Source organism: Lagenorhynchus albirostris, chromosome 17 (genome assembly GCF_949774975.1).
Source record: "Lagenorhynchus albirostris chromosome 17, mLagAlb1.1, whole genome shotgun sequence".
In the NCBI taxonomy this organism is placed as follows: domain Eukaryota; kingdom Metazoa; phylum Chordata; class Mammalia; order Artiodactyla; family Delphinidae; genus Lagenorhynchus; species Lagenorhynchus albirostris.
This window is the reverse complement of record NC_083111.1, coordinates 77,974,679-77,991,762: the sequence shown is the minus strand read 5'-3', so window position 1 is coordinate 77,991,762 and position 17,084 is coordinate 77,974,679. Positions and strand designations below refer to the sequence as shown.

Sequence of the window (17,084 nt, the reverse complement as noted above, 5' to 3'; positions counted from 1 at the left end):
CCAGACATGCAGCAGAGGCTGTTCTGACTCCCTGGGATGCTGCCTCTAGAAACGTCAGCCAGGTGTCCTGCAGCGGATGCCGGAGCCGCGTGCAGGTCATCACGGGGGAAGCCCTTATGGGTTGGTTCACTGTGAAGTTAAACAAATAAGGTGCCGATTGGGAAACCGAGGAAAGAGGCCACGGCCATCTTGATGGAACTAAGGAGGGTTGTTCGAAGGCCAGGTTCAGAGCTGTCAGCTGAGGTGGGCTGGTCCCCAGGTCTGAGAAAAGTAGGTTCCCCACATGCTTATTCCAAACCAGGCCCCTGAGAAGCCCAGTGCCTCCTGTTCTCTGATGATTTGAAATTGGACAAAGTAGGCTCCCCTGCATTGCTGTGGACCTGAAGATCCAGCCTCTCGGGAAAGGTGGTGGCTCGAGGAGCGCTGGGGACTCGTGTGCCCAGTGGTGGGCAGGGCGCCTGGGGCTCCTCAGCTCCAGGTGGCTTCCTTTGGCGCATTCTCGCTGTCCTATTTGAAACATGCAAATGCACGTGAATTTGCGTTTGATTTTAAACGCTGCTGTGGTCACACCGTTCCCTACAGACCCCTGCGCAGCCGCTCTGTGTTACGTGGAGGATCAAGCCCCCTGCGTGTTGGCCCCAAGCGACCCTCCCCCGTCTCCGTCTCCTGCCAATTCTGGGTCCATCTCTGGGTCCACGTTTCCACCTCCCCGGCACTGACTCCTCCTCCTTGCACGTCCACCGCTCCCTTCTCCTGTGGAATCCTGGAGATGCTTCTGATACAGTAACCTTCGGGGTGTCAAGCATGGAGCCAGGTGGTTCCACAGTCATTGTCTTACTCAGGCCTCCCAGTGAGGGCGGGTGGAGGGTATCACCATCATCATTTCATGGAAAAGGGCGCTGAGACTTAGGAAGATGCTCCTACACATCAATGTTTTCACTGTAGAAGCTATAGGGAGAGGACGAAGTAGTTTACAGTGAGCTCTGGTTTGTTCAAAAGTGTAACACCTACCCAACTTGGGTCTAGTCCTGTGCTGGAGGGCTGGAGAAGGACAGCAGAAGGATGGACGTGAACTTTGGAGTAGGATTAATCCAGCCGTCTGCACTGAGAGTCGAGGCGGGTGGAGGGGTGGAGAGTGAAGAGTGTCTAGAAAAATATCTGCGCCACTGCAGAGCTCGTAGGGCAGAGAGGTGGGTGGCAGTGCCGCTGCCGCTCACATGGCCCTGACCAGCCCGCGGCCTGAGGTCTGAGCTGGCTGAGAGCCCTTCCTGTGAAGCAGCGGCGCAGTGCATGTCCCACTTCATGGGACAGTCAGACCTGCTCTCACAGTGACATTTCTCTGATCTCAACGTGACAGACACACCTTGTGCCATCCACAGTGTGAAAGACTGAGTCCTTCCCACCTGAGTCAGTTCTTTCTTTGGTGTCTTTCAACGGCAGGCTGTACTTGAAATTGCGAGATGAGAGGATTTCGTGGAGGTGATGGACTGTCCAGGTGGGTGGGGAGTGAAGCGCGAGGTCTGCTACATACGGATTTTCCTCCCAGTGCCTCCTTTGCAGAGCACTGGCCAAGAAGCGCTCTCAGCGTGAGGTGCTTCTGCATAGCATGGGGTTCTGGTGGAGGTGGGACGTGTGCCGTTGCAGGGGATGATGGGCACGCTTACTTCGCAGATTCTGTCCGAAGGGATGGGTGGGGCGCCAACACTGGCAGCCATGGAGAATTCAGTGGCCAGCACTCGGTGATTTTGTCCGCAACAATCGAGTGACTTTGAGACTTTGTCTCAAAGAAGATGCCTTGTGGTGGAAAGAATCATGACATCAGCCTTTTATTGACCACTTGATATCTGCCAGCTGTTCACTTTATGAGTGTCAGCCTCCTGCAGCTCCTTGAAGGAGTCTGGAGCATATGCCCAAGGGCACAGAGTGGTGGGTGAGGGGCTGAGGTTGTGTCTGTCCGACCCTACACCCCCATTCCTAACCACTGCACTGGCCAATGCCGGTTCCCTGCCCTCCCCCAAAAAGGATGCTTTTATCGGAGAATTCTTGACCCTCAAAACCCATGTACCTTGTAGGAATCGACTTATTTTATGCGCTGACTACATCATAGAGCCCCTGAGCCATGAAGTATAAATGGTATGTGTGAAACCTCTAAGATGAATTTATGCCATTTGCCGCCAGCTCTGGGTCTCATCCTCTTTTTTCACAGCTGGCTTAATCCGTGCCCCCGACTCCTATTCTTAGCCTGTGCCTTAATGTGCTTTATTCATGGTTATCGACTTGGATAACTGTGGTCGAGTGCCTTCTATTTTTATCATAATTAAAGGGTTTAGGGGAAAATAGGTTCAGCTGCCTGTGTGCCCTCAAATAGCCTTGTAGGTTGGGGCAAAATGCTGGGAGTTAGAATAAAGATGCCGCAGACCCTGTCCGTGGTGCTGAAGGACACTTTGGGGAAGTTTTGAGTTCAGGGGTTTTCATGGCCCCAGGCAGAGCTGGAATAGGAAAGTCTGCACTTTTTCCAGCCCCGTCTGACACTCAGGCTCTTGGCAAGTTTCATGGCCCAGCCATAGGGCCAAGGGCTTCATACAGGAGGGGAGAGCATTTATGGGAGGGTAAATGCTGGGCTGCTAGGCAGCAGGGCTGGGAGGGCAGGGGAGGCCAAGGGCATGCACCCTAGACACCGACCGGCTGGACTCAGATCCCAGCTCGGCCACTTAGCAGCTGTGGACACTGGGCAAGTCAGTTACTCAACCCCTGCAACCCGTGCTTTACCTCACCTATAAATTGGCGACTATAATTCTACTGGCCTCAGAGGGTTACAACGAGGATGAAATGAACTAATGAAAGTAAATGACTTAACATTTGTAAAAAGTGCTCATAACTGTTAAGTATAATTACCGTGATACCAGCGTAGTTTTCCACCTTTTACACCAAGTGACATCTTCTGCGTCCTCTGCATCAGTGAGGTCTTATCCCCAGGGCCGGCTGACAGCTGGGAAATGACAGTGTTCCCTGCCTCCCCCAGGGAGGACTTCTGTAACTCCCAAAGCCCCAGGGAGCCTGGGGAGTGTTATTAGAAAGCGTGTTCCAGGTGGGCTGCCGTAGAGGTGTAAGGTGTCTTTTCCTTTCTTCAGTTCATCCGAAATAATTTGCAGAGCATCTGAGAATAATAACGGTCCCACATATTTACAACTACTACTGTCTGCCAGGACTCACACACAAGCTGCTCAGTTTGGGGGTAGAGATGGTTGTCCTTATTGTACAGGCCTATTAACCACGTGACCAGGTGCAAGTGACTTTCTCTGTCCGTGTGGCCAAGCCAGGAAGTGAGCTCATGCATTCTGACGCCACAGAGAAGTGGTTCTCAAACTTGACCAGGTGCCCAAACCCCCTTGAGGGCTTGTTAAACCACCATGCCAGGCCCCGCTCCCGGTCTGTCTGACTCAGTGGGGCTGCGGTGAGGCCAGAGAATCTGCCCTCCTGACAAGGCACAGGTGATGCTGACCCTCCTGGCTCGGGAACCACACCTGGAGGACCACTGCCCAGAGGACTCGTCAGCCCCCACCCTAGGGCCTGCTGCAGCTCTGCCAGTGGAAGGAGAGGGGCACTAACATGGCACCTCTAGCAGCGAAGCAGGGTCTTTCTCAGTATTTCGGGGGAAAGCTCTGATATTTAATTAATCGAAAGAACAGGGGAAGTATCTGTTCTCTCTTGCCTATTTTGCCCAGTGAAGTAACCAGGTAATCCCTAGAGCTCTGGTTCTGACAAGTGGGCATATGGGTGGATAATTTCCTGCCACGTGTTACCCACCAGGGGCTCCCAGTGAGATTACTGAGGCAGTGTGCGTGTGCATGAGGGGGTGGCCAGAAGAGAGGTCAGCGCCTTGGCTTGGAATCAGGGCCCCCCCCGATTTTGAGTCACAGCTGCCCGTGTGAGCTGGGGGAAAGCCTCTCTTCCCCGGGCCCTGGTCATCATCTGTGATGGATTTCACATGCATTATCTATGGTCATTTTAGTTTTTCACCCAGATTTTATTAATGCAATTCCATAATGACTGTGACATATCATAAAGAGGAAACAAAGTGTATTTTGTTTATTTAAAAAATTTTTTTATTGAAGTGTAGTTTATTTACAGTGTTGTGTTAATTTCTGCTGTACAGCAAAGGGACTTAGTTATATACGTATATACATTCTTTTTTATGTTCTTTTCCATTATTGTTTATCCCAGGATATCGAACATAGTTCCCTGTGCTATACAGTAGGACCTTGTTGTTTGTCTATTCTGTATGTAATAGTTTGCGTCTGCTAACCTCAAACTCCCACTCCATCCCTCCCCCCCGCTTTGGTAAACACCAGTCTGTTCGCTAGGTCTGTGAGTCTGTTTCTGTTTCATAGATAGGTTCATTTGTGCCGTAGTTTAGATTCCGCGTGGATGTCACATGGTATTTGTCTTTCTCTTTCTGACTTACTTCACTTAGTACGATAATCTCTAGTTGCATCCACATTGCTGCAAATGGCGTTATTTTGTTATTTTTTATGGCTGAGTAGTATTCCACTGTATATATGTATATGGTCATCTTCTTAAGCTGAGTGACTTCCTTTTTACAGGTGAGGAACAGAGGTTCCAGACAGTTTACTCCAAATACCAGAACTTGATGCTGCTTTCACATTTCCCTGTGTACAGAGCATTTTCCAAAGCATTGTCTCAAGGCATCTCACAGGCCACCTTGTGCCAGAGGTACTATTACTCCTTGCGTCACCCTGTTCACGGACAACGAAGCTGAGAGCCAGGAGGGGAGGTCACTTGTTCTGCTCAGCTACCGGGCAGCAGAGGCTTCATGCGAATCCAGACCCTGCTCGCCAGTCTGGTCCCCTCCTCCCCTCCCCTCCCCTCTCCTCCCCCTCTCTCTCACCTTTCTCTTCCTCTTTCTTCCCTCCCTCCCTCCCTCCTTTCTTTCCTCCCTTCCTTCCTTTTCTTCCTTCCTCTCTCCCTCCCTCCCTCCCTCCCTCCCTCCTTTCTTTCCTCCCTTCCTTCCTTTTTCTCTTTCCTCCCTCCCTCCCTCCCTCCCTCTCTCCCTCCCTCCCTCCCTCCCTTCCTCCCTCCCTCCTTTCTTTCCTCCCTTCCTTCCTTTTTTCCTTCCTCCCTCCCTCCCTCTCTCCCTCCCTCCCTCCCTCCCTCCTTTCTTTCCTCCCTTCCTTCCTTTTTTCCTTCCTCCCTCCCTCCCTCCCTCCCTCCCTCCCTCCCTCCCTCCGCTTTCCTGTGTTTTTGTACTTCACTGTGGATCCTGAGCTACATATGTTCCCTTTGAAGATCTCCCTGTGCCCGACCTTTCCAGTTCCAGGGCCACCTCCAGTCTGTTCCCCACTCCTTTCTTTGACCCACCTTATGGACTTGCGAAAGAGTTCTTAGTTCTCAACAGAATATAAACAACTGGCATTTTAATAATATTTTATAGTCTACCAATTATATCCACACTCATTTTCTCATCTGGAAGCATGAACCTCTATCTTAGGAATGATGAAACTGAGGTTCAGAGTGGTAGCATGACTTTCCTGATGGGATATCAGCGGACAGCTTAGGGCTGTAACTCTGTCTTCAGAACATCTGCAGGCAGCTGAGTCCAGGTGGAGGACTTTGGAGAGCGTGTCACGGGGGCATGGTGGTCTGTGATGTTAAGATTAGGTGACACTGAAACATGAAATATGCGGGTCATGTTGCCTTATCCTCGGGGACACAGTTTTCAAGGGCAGGAACCCATTTAACGAAATGCCTGGATCTCATCATGACTTGAAAGTGGAAATTTCTCAGAATGTGTCTGTTGGCAGTGCCGGCTTGGTTATCCTAGGCATGATTCGAATAAGATAAAAAAACACAAAAAACAGATGTTACCTTCTCAGACAAAGAAAATATTCGTGTCTAAAGAGGCTGTTTCTTTGCCTACCAGTGCTCTAAAGCCAGCTTGCCCAGCTGTCCCGTCCTTGGGAAGCACAGATCCTGCAGGAAGTTTATGGTGCCTCCTCACAGATGTAAACTGAGACTCACGGTGTGCCGCTAACTTGACCCGGGCCATTGGTACCGAGGGACAGCGGGATGTGAAGCTGCAGCTGACTGGCTCTTGAGCCTGTTGTTTTCCTATAACAGCTTGCTGTTCCCTTTGTGCCTGTGGGTTTCGTACCCGCAGGGCTCACTTCCACAGGGCTCTGGGGAAGGAGTTAAAGCGCAGGGAACACTGGTGGGGCCTGGGGCCACGTGGGCGCGGCTCACGCGGAGGGGACGGAGCCCTGGTTCCCATCTCGTGGAGCTCTTGTCTTGTGATGAGACGGACTCACACCGATACTTGTTGGGCGCCTACTGGAAGATGCCAGCAGAGCTGGGCGTTTGACAGCTGTGGGCAGGGGAGGCTCCGGAACTCTCCGGAGCTGCCTCCGGCGTTGTCTCTGGTCCCTCCCTGGCTTCCTCTGTTAGATGGTCCTGGGAACGCCGTGCTGTGCTGCCCGCCCCGCTGTATTCCTGAGGCGGGAGCCCCCCCACCTGCAGCAGCCAGAAGACGGGCTGGCCCTTCAAGGACTGGGTAACCCACCCCTGGGGCGAGCTTCGCACCGCGTCACCCCAAGAGGGCTGACCCTAGAGGGGTGCGCTGTGGGGAGCGTCTCCTTTTGGAAAGTGTTGCATTTATCCCTAATGTTGTAAGGAAGCAGGGTTCGGTAGGCTGCCCCCTGCCTTTGGAAGCACACAGCCTTTTGCTAAGATCCGAGCAGGATGGGGCCGGAGATAAACACGGCCTTGGAGACAGGGCATCTGGGGAGCTGAGCCCACCCTGTCCCTGACCGCCGGCATCCTGGCTTGAGGCAGAGCTCCTGCTCCTGCGAGGCCTTTGGGGACGCTCTGATGCTCTCCCAGGGAAGGACGGCTGGTTGAGGCTGAGTGGGGCTGACCTCGATCTCTGCGGAGGGAGGGCAAGGCTGCGTGCCCAGGCCTCAGCCGCCCCAAGCTGCCTCACCAGGCCATGGAACTTCTGGGTAGCCGCCAGAAAGTCAGGGTTCCTCTGTGCTCATGGGCTGCACGTGAAGACAGCATGGAACATGTAACCCACAGGGTGACCGAGCATCCAAGCAGGGCCGTGCGTGTAAGTGCCAAGTGCTGTGCAGACGACGAGGCCGACTCTGGGGCCCCAAGTCTGATCTCCCGCTACACACGCTGTAACTTCGCAGAGTACTGAGTCCCTGCGTTTCCATGTCGTAAACTCTGAAACGTAGGTAGCAGTTGCATCTCCCTGTGGAATTGTTGTGAGGACGGGTCGAGTGCACTGATGAGGGTAAACAGCTCAGAACCTGGCAGGTCGTGAATGTGTAGCAAAGACTGGCCGCCAGCAGCACGTCTGTAATATCCCCTTAACGTTTTCTTTAGTGTACCGTTAATTTTCCTGCTGGTTCTGCCATTAGCGCTAACGATAGCGATGCTAGTTGGTGTCTGGTTGTCACTCTGTATTGCAGAAATCACTTGTATCTGAAAGGTTGCCTCTTTCAACCTCGCTTGAGTTTCAAAATAGTCAGATAGAGGGGCAGGCAGGCAGGGAATTCACCCCTGTTGTGTGGGTGTGGAAATAGAGGCTGAGAAGTCTCCGGCCACAGCTGCCCTGCCCTTACAGGGACAGTTGGACCCCAGAAAGCACCCCATCGACTGCCACTTGTCCTGGGGAAGTGGCCACCGCAGAACACCCTGGGCCCTTGATGTTGAACAATCCTTCCTCGTGTGAAAATACCCAGACTGTTCGCCTGCCTTTGTGTCCAGCCAGGGAGAGTCAGACGTTCCCTAAGACCAACGAGAAAGTCTCTCCGCTTCGGAAATCCCACCTAAGTACGAGGCTTGCCAATCAGAGACTGCCTTCGTCTTTCTTCTTCTTACTCAATAACTGACTCCCTTTTAACACTTTTGAACCCCTGCTGATGGCAGCCTGGTCCCCTGGACGCACGTGGGTGAAGGACTCGGTTTTGCCCCTGAGGAGGTGCAGGGTCCCCGCACGTGCCCCAGGGGCAGGTCAGGCGGGCAAGGACGCTGTGCAGAACCGCCATCCACAGAGCAAGTTTAAGGCTTCGGGACAACCTGCCGTGAAGGACCCTGTTTAACTGTATTTAACTGTAGTTCACAAGCTTATTTGACCCAAGGACTTGGCAGTCTTCCCCCCACCCTGTCACACATTAACTACAAATCAAACAGGTATCGTGCAGACCAGCTTTGGAAATGTTACATGAACCCCCGCACAGACACTTCATACTTATGCAAGCTCCACAGTGTCTGTAGTTGTTTCCTTTTTTATAGAAAGTGAGACCGAGATTCTGAGATCAAGTAATTTGTCCAAACTGGCCCACCCTTCTCTAAGGGACGGTTGCAGGAGCACGAGGGTTGCATTCAGCCTGCCGAGTCCCTGAAGTCCCGCCCCCCAGGCTACCTTGCCTGCGACGTCCCCTCTGGAAGGTTCCACTCACGTTAACTGATCTCCTTAGTCTCCAGGACTAGACCCTCCTGGCCCCGAGCTTAAGAACCAGACACCACTTCCCAGCAGATCAGTGTTTCGTGGGAGCACAGGCGCCCTGTGGGCACCGTTAAATTGCTGGGTGACAGCAGGAGAGGGCACCTCATGTGGCCGCGATGACAGCGTGCCGGGGGTAGAGGTGTCCCCCCAGCAGGGGTGTGCTTTACTGCCCCAGCACCCCCTCATCCTCCCAGCGACCCTGCTGGTGTCACCCTCCACACTTGGACGAGGGGCGAGCGCCACACAACCTTTCAGAGTGGCTGCCTTCGGGGTCACGCAGCTAGAAAGGTGCAGAGCTGGGCCAGAGATGTCTCTCTGTCTGTTTTTCTCTCCAATATCACAACAACTTAGAATGTTGAGACCATGGAAGGCACTTCGTAGAAGTTTTAAAAGTGTGTGTGTGTGTGTGTGTGTGTGTGTGTGTACAGACATACACGGTTGCATCTTAATTTATAGATAAAAACTAGAAATGTATAATGTGTGTTGTGTCTTTCAGAAAATAAGACCTGTCTCGAGGGCTTATTACGAGTACTAAATAACACAGTATATGAAGACATCCTACAGGGTCCAGCCCTTAGTGTTTTCTAAATATACTTATAGATTCATCAGTTCAGTCATTCATTGAATGTCCAGCATCGTCATTTCACAGATGGAAAAGCCCAGAAAGAGGCACTGACTTGCTCCGTGTCCCACGGAAAATTGATGGGGAGGGGGCAGCTGGGGTGAAGGTCTTGGCGGAATCCTTTGATTTGAATCAGGTGGTGTGGGAGCTGGACAGGAGCAGAGGGCTCCTGGATTTCCCTGTTTTTGAGTTGCCCCCCGTCCGTCTCCAGGAGGCATGGTTGGGGGGGTCGAGCAGGTCCCCACAGCTGCTCCATGAGCGTGCCCGTCCCATGCTTCTGCACAGTTCATCAGAATGGAGTTCGCCCCAGCTTAGGAAACATTTTCAATACCTGGTCTAGCCCAGTGGTCCTCAACTGGTGTGAGTTTTACCTCCCAGGGGACGTTTGGCGATACCTGGAGGCATTTTGGGTTGTCACACCTGGGGAGTGCTACTGGCATCTCAGGATGCTGCAGGACATCCTGCAACACCCAGGACAGCCTCCCCACCCCCGAACAAAGAATTATCAGCCCAGTGCTGATGGGGCCCAGGTCAAGAACCCTGCTCCGGCCTGGTGCTGTGCTGACATGTGTGACTCCGGTCCTGGAGGGGGGGTCAGCCACACGGCGAGTTAGGGGAGGGCGGGGCAGGGGCGTCTCACTCCCACTGTCAGGTGCATACGTACCCCCTGGGGGATCTTGTTAAAACATGCGCCCTGATACAATAGGCCTCCAGTGAAGGCTGAGAATCCGCATTTCTCACCCTCTCCCAGGAGGCGCCCAGGCTGCAGGTCTGTGAATTGCCCTCTGAGTCGTGGTGTCCTGGCCACAGGTCCTGTCTGGCACTTTCTCCGCTGCACCAGCATCCTGAGAGCCTATCTCCAGTGCTATCCTCACCCTGTTCTAATTGCTGTTCTTTTTCTCTCGTCCTAGGGTTCCCTGGGCCTGCCGGGTCCCCCTGGGAGAGACGGCAGCAAAGGCATGCAGGTACGTCTGTTCCCACAGGGCAGCACCGGGCTTGGGACCTCCTGATCAGAGTCCCCTGTCCCCGAGTGGAGTGGCCTTTGCCAGGGCCAGGCCTGAGCTGGGGCTTCTTTGTACCAGGATCTTCCCAGGTCCCTGGAGGCCAGCCTGATAGTTATAACATCACCAGCAGCAGCCGTTGCCACCAGGCATCTGCCACCTGTGTGTCCCTGGAAGCTGTTTTCTCACTTAGCTGACAGGCAGTCCTGCGTGGGAGGTCTTGTCCGATGCCTAGACCTGGAACCAAGTCGAGGTCCAAGCTGAGGGGCTCGGTTCCCAAGTCCCCAGTTCACAGCTCAAGGAGTCGGTGAGACCTCAGCAGCAGCCTGCATGGCCAGCCGGCCTCCCTCAGGGGGGCACCCCGACTCCACCTCTGCACCCGCAGCCCCTGAGTTGGAACACACTCTAGGACCCCAGGCAAAATGTGACCTCAACTCAGGCGGGTCAGTCCGATCCAGGACAAACGGGCCCTCTTCTCCAGCAAGAACCCAAATGGAAACCGGCTCGGGTTCTTGGCGGCCCCTGATGGGCACGCGAGCCACTATGCTTGCTCCACTGTTCTGTCTCAGCTGAGTTTTGTTGGACCAGCAGCAGGAGTGGATGGGGACTGAGGTGATGAACACCCGCAGTGAAGATCAGCTCCTTTGCTTGTAGAAAGAGTCTCTGGGGGAGCTGGGTCTCAGCTCACCGGTGGTTACATCGTTTCCGTGCCGAGTTCTAGTTCCAGGAAGAGATGCCTCAGGTACCTGGGCCTGTGTCCGCCGGGTTGTGACCACATGCTATTCTGTGTGTGCAGGGGGAGCCGGGAGAGCCAGGAGAGCCGGGGCTGCCTGGGGAGGTGGGCGTGCGGGTAAGTGTTGCTTTGAGTTATTCCTCTCATGTTCCTGGTGTACAGATCTTGATGCAAAACGAACTTTTTGGGTAACATTTCCTTAAGTGTAGAGCTGATGCCCAAATGGGTTCCCTACCTACGCTGCTTATGCACCACACCCGGGCTCATGTGTGTATGTCCACACATCCATGATGTTTCTAAAGGCTTACAGAAAATGAATCGTACCATACTCTGCCATTTATCTTTTTTAACAAGAGAACCTATCTTTCCACACCAGTACGGATCGACACCACCTATTCTCTTAATCAGTGCGTGTTATTCCATCATATGGATGTGTCGTAATTTACATAACTTTTCCTCTATTTGTGGCCCTTAAGGTTATTTCTAATTTCATCTGTTTTTCACTGAAATCAGTAAATGCACACACACGTGTGCATGGGCACACATTTCTCTTACGTATACCGTATTTTGATTTCAGTAGGCTAGATGACAAAATTGGGATACCTTTGGCTGAGGAAAAGAACATTTTAATTTTAATAGATTTTAACAGATATTGCCCATTTAGTAGCCTAGAAATCATAGCAACCCATGGTCCAGGCAGCAGAGGGGTCTCCAGGCCTTGCAGACTCCCGTTGGGCTTTGCCAGGACACGTCTGGGCTGTGCTGGCCCCGCGGCGAAGTATGAGCAATGCGCTGAGGGAATCAGTCATGTGGCCAGGAGCTGTGCACATGTCCTGGCCAGATCCTGGCATGGCCGTGGGCCGCGGGGCACGTGGAAACGAGACAGCCGCACTGGACTTATGATGGCTCAGCACACTGTTTCCTGTTCCTCGAAGTCAAGCAGAGTTGCGTGTGAATCCTGGCTCCACCAGGCAGGGGATGGCACGAGCTCTGCGTGGGGCAGGGAGCAGCGGAGATAGAGGGGTCTCTCGGGGAGACCTTGTGCGGGCGGCACGGTGGCACGTGGTGGGTGAGAAGCAGCCCTCTCGGCCCTGAACGTGGTCGCCGACAGAGTGTGACCTCTGCTCCTGCCTCTTCTTGCCATTCCCAAACCTTTCTTTGTGAACACGCTTCTGCAGGGACCCCAAGGACCTCCTGGACTTCCCGGACCTCCCGGCCCCGTCGGAGCTCCTGTAAGTAGAGGCAGCTGTGTGGAAGGGGCTGTGTCGCCTCTGCCAGGGACTGGGACCCAGGCTCTGACAGGTCTCCATCCCACATCTGTACACGGAGGACATGGCAGTGAAGCATGGGTGATTCTTCTTAGACCAGAAATGCTTACATGTTATGGTACTTAAAGGATCTCTTAGCAATCACGTTCAAATGCACGTTCCCAGGGCCCCATTCCCAGCTAAAGCAACAGGTTTGTGTGGAGCCCAGGAATCTGCATTTTTACCCAGCAGCCCAGGTATTTCTGACACTTGACCTAAAGAAGCCATTTTTACCAATCTGTCTAGTCAGCCGCTCCAGAAAGGGGTGGAGTCTTTATTATAAATTTTCAGCCCCTAGAACAGTGCCAGACACATGGGCTGTTTGGTGACCAAGTGCCCCATGAACAAAGCGATGGACAAGTAGACATGGTATATAGTGAGCAAAGTGTCTCCTTGAGCCTCTAACCTTGTTTTTAGTGCTTGTTAAGAAAGATTTGAGCTGCTCTCCAAAGGAAAGAAGCAGCGTTCATGGTCGTTTTCAAACAAGGCAACGCGCATTGCCTCAGGGGCATTCAAAACCTCTGACCTCTGTGTATCCGGCCAGAATATTGGGCTGGAATTAGAATGGCCTGTATATCCAGCTGCCGCCAGCGGCCTGAGTGGTCCGCAGACCCTCTGCCTTCTGGGAAGGCGTCCTGTGCTCTGGCCCTGTGCCTCTTCCCCAGGCACCAAAGATGGAAGTATTACTCCTGGGATCCACAAGTAGGCCTGGCAGTCTGCCCCCTTTAACATCCTTTCCTTAGAGCATCCAGGAAGGGAGAGGAGAGAGAGGGGACACAGGGCATTCACCTAGTAACACAGGACGTACTCAGGCCTCGCCAGCAGGGCCATGCCCCAAGCTGCATTCCTGCCCGGGAGCAGCCGTGCTTCCACCAGCGGGGGTGCTGTGACCCGGCATCTCACCGCACACCCTACACATCTCAGAGGAGCAGACACACGTGCATTCTGATCTCTGCACTGTCATGTGGGGCAGTAGCCTTCAGGTAGAACTTCTACAAGATTCTCGTGCAAACCAAGGGATTGATGTAGCCACTCCTTGGCTCACTTATTCAACAGTGTTTATGGACATCAAGGGGCAGCTGCTTTTCCAGACCGTGGGGTGCGGCACTGAAGGAAAGGAGGCGCTGCCCTCATGGGGCTGGCATTCTGCTTGGGGGAGGCCACAGATGTGTCCTGTGGGGCTGAGTGCTCGAGGAAAGGGAAGCCTGGTGAAGAGGATGGACGGTAGGCGGGCGGGGCAGGGACTGTAGTTTGAATCCTGTGGTCAGAGAAGCCAACACCTTGGCTGGCGTTTCCATCGCTTCTGCTCACAGACGGGAGGGAGTCCTTAGTGCAGGTTCTAGGTGTTGCTCCTGAGGAAGGTGGGGTGGATGGAGGGTGGGGCAGCGGCCCTGTCCCTGGGGGAGGTGGAGGAATGTGGCTTAAAGGGGCCCAGAGTCTCAGGTTCAGTGTTGGGCTGCTCCGCCACTCCATGATCAGACGGAATCACAGGCTCTGGGTGGCAGTGGGGACTGACTCCAAGGCCACCTTCCTGCGATTGACCAGATGAGCTCAGGGACCAGGGTGGGTTCAAGTCTTAACAGGGAGGACCTCGATGATCCAGGCGGGGGGACCAGCCCCGGGAGCTCACGTCTCACGCAGCGGGGGACCCAGATCGCTGCCCAGGCCTGAGGGGGGAGTGCAGGCCGCTGTGCGGAGTGAGGCTGCACGGGAGACAGACCTTCACTGCCATCCCAGGCAGGCAGGCTGCCCACGGGCCTCAGACTCAGCCCAGAGAAGCTGGACGGGGCTGTCCTGTTACTCATCTTCCCCTCTTCCCCAGGGTCTCCATGGAGAACGAGGTGAAAAGGGAGCCCAAGGAGAAAAGGTATTTCCAATCTGCTTCAGGCAATCAGTGCAGCTTTCCATAGACAGTGTGTGTGTGCACGTGTGCGTGCGTGCGTGCGTGCGCGCACTGGCGGGTGAAGCCCGGTGCAGAGGAGGCATTAGTTTCCCAGCCTTCTGAACGTAAGGTCTGGGCCCAGAATGCTGTGGGCTCGGTACCTGCAGGGGCTGCAGTCCCCTTGCAGAGACAGGATTTCGGGTTTCCTGGCCAGAGAGGTTTTGAAAGAGCCTTTGGATCCGGACTCAGTTCCGGTTGCTGCCATGGACTCACATCTCCCTCGGCAAGTTGCACAAGTTCTCCGCACCTCGATTACCTGACTCTCCCGCGGAGGGAGGGAGCCTGGTGACAGCTGTGGCCGTGGGGACCCACGTTTAGCCTCATGCATCACGTGGTGTGACCTGACCTCAGCTGAGACTCATAAACGCACGTTGCCCCCGAGGTGACGTGGTCGGGGCGGCTGAGGCTGGCCGTGCCTTCGCGGTGAGGCCACCGGGTCACAAGTAATCCTCAGACCACATCCTTCTATGGGTGCTAAGGCCGTAGAGGCTCGGGGCTCTGCTGGGTGGGGGTGAGGACCGCATATCCCCCCCGACCTCGGCAGACAGCATCTGGCGTCGAACTCTCAGGAATCCCAGGCCCATCTGTTCATGGGGCTCCTTCAGATCAAGAGCTAGAAACTGGCCACGTGCCAGACCCTTTTTCAGCAGCTACCCTGTTCCATCTTCCTAGAGTACATGTTATTCTAGTTTTATAGGGAATGTCTAAATTATTAAGAAACTTAATTTTATTTCAGTATATTTGGAAAATAGGGAAGAAACAGCCTCTAATTCCACCATCCTGCTACAACTGCGGTGGCCAAGTCCCTGTAGGACTTGTTCTTGTGTGTCCCGTGTCTTCCTATATAGTCACACGTGACATGTTCTGCTTTGCATCCGTCTTGTCTCTTGTTCCTGCCTGGAGCCTCTCCCCAGCATATGCTGCTGTAGACCTTTACGATTTATCTTAAGCGACTGCACAGCGTCCCGTTGTGTGACTAGACTGTGACTTATGTGCCCGTTCCCCTATTATTGATCACTTAGGGTTTTTTCCAGTTTTTCATGATGAAAAACACTGCTTTGGTGACCATTTTTGCACCGATAGCTTTATTTTTCCAATTTAGGGTGGTTTCCTTAGGCTGCTCCCCCAGAAGGGGGGCTCCAGGCAAAGAAAATGAATGTGTTGTGTGGCTCTGGAAACACGTGGCCCCGAGGCTTCCCAGAAGGCTCCTCAGAAGGAAGCAGGGGGCAGAGGCTAGCATAACGCCCCACCTCAGCTCCAAAGCTGGTTTCTGTTTGTGTGGTTATTAAGTTTTAATCACTGTAGCTTAAAAAGTGAAATACCTTACCCCGTGGTCATTATGAGTTGCGTCTCTTGGTTCTTTTGAGAGTTTCATGTGGCTCCGTGCATTTGGTTGCAGGTAGAGCGCCTCTCTGTGGCCCTCTGCTCCTTCCCTTTATAAGGTAGAGTCTTGAAAGTGACACTTGGGATAACTGAGGATCCAGGCACAGGGCTCGATGGGCAGCTCTGGTGCACGAAGGAACAAGGTTCTCATTTGAAAGCCCCCGTGGGAACAGGCAGGGTTTGGGGAACGGACCGGGCAGTAGGGCTGAGCTCCAGACCAGCAAAAGGGACCCTGAGACTCCGTGGCCAAAGTGCGTGTGTGGCCGGCTCACCAGTGATTCCGGCCAAAGGCCCAGGTGCGCGGACACCCCCCTGGCTGTCACCTGTGGGCACAATCAGAGACCCAGGCCTGTGCCCTGGCCTCCAGGCCTTCAGTGTCCCGCCAGCCGCTACTGAATGCCCGGTGCCTCACGTCCTGTGCTGACGGTGGCAGCGCCAGTGAAGACTGAGGACAGGCCCTGCTTTCGAGGCCCCAGGAGTTCAGTGGGCCACACGGATTCACAGGGTCAACTCACTTCGTGGTCCTGTGAGGTGCGCAGTGCCCCGTGTACAGCCTGGAGCGTGGATAGCCCTCCGTAGGCCTTGGCCAGACCAGTCAGTGCATAACAGGTGAGTCCTGTGTCCTCAGACCAGACCCCCCCCCCATAAGAAGGATAACTGGTGAATCAAAGGTGTGGGAACCGAAGCAAAGGACAGTAGCGTGGACACGGCTGGGTCGTGTAAGGACAGGAGGTGGATGCAGCCCCCCAGTAGCTCCGGGACCTTGGCCATCAGATCCACGTGCAGTACTGACACAGCACTGCAGGGCACAGACACCCAATGCTTGATCCCCTAGGCAGGGCTCCCCACACAGAGGGGTCAAGGCTGTGGCTTTGCCGCTTGCCTGAGGCCCGGGGCTGGGCCAAGCCTGCAGTCACGGCATCTGAGGACCCACGGGCAGGAGCTCGTGAGGGTACCCCACCCGCAGAGGACTCTGCTTTGCTTCATGTGGGGACCACGTGCCACCAAACACCCTGGGGTCCGGGAGGCGTGGGCTCAAGCCGCGCAGCACTGATGTGGAGTGTGCACTGATGTGGAGTGTGCACTGATGTGGAGTGTGCAAAAGGAAATGAGGAGGGAAAGAAGCCTCCTTACGGGGCCTCAGTCCCTGCATTGTAGAATCGCGGTGGGATCTGGATTGAGCCAGAGGCCTGTTCCCAGCCCTTGTCCGTCATCTGGTTCACACTCAGTGCCTGGGGTTTCCAGACGCACCTCCCACAAATGTCTTCTACCTCATGAAGGAATATGGAAGGATCCTCCCAGTTGAAGCTATTTTTTAAGTGCGTTTTTTTTTTTTTAATGTGCTGGAAAGGACCCAAAAAAGTAAAAACATAACTTCAGTCCTTAAGAAGCTGCAGTCTGACTGGGAGCATGTGAAAAGCTAAGCTGATTCATCCATTTGTTTATTCATCCATTCATTCATCCACGTGCCCACCCCCCAGCACCCAGCTACAAATATTTTAAATATTTGCGTGACCTCCTTCAGCTCTCTGCTTAAGCGCCACTTCCTCAGAAGTCTTCCTCGGT

General features: G+C 54.0%; 1 protein-coding gene across 1 annotated transcript in view; it reads left to right on the top strand.

Moving 5' to 3' along the window:
* The window catches only part of COL22A1 (collagen type XXII alpha 1 chain), a 265,238-nt gene that overhangs the window by 101,095 nt on the left and 147,059 nt on the right, over window positions 1–17,084 (top strand). The window contains exons 13-16 of the mRNA XM_060128072.1: window positions 10,064–10,117; window positions 10,950–11,003; window positions 12,065–12,118; window positions 14,016–14,060. Coding sequence (XP_059984055.1) covers window positions 10,064–10,117; window positions 10,950–11,003; window positions 12,065–12,118; window positions 14,016–14,060 — 207 coding nt within the window. The remainder of the gene's footprint in view (window positions 1–10,063; window positions 10,118–10,949; window positions 11,004–12,064; window positions 12,119–14,015; window positions 14,061–17,084) is intronic.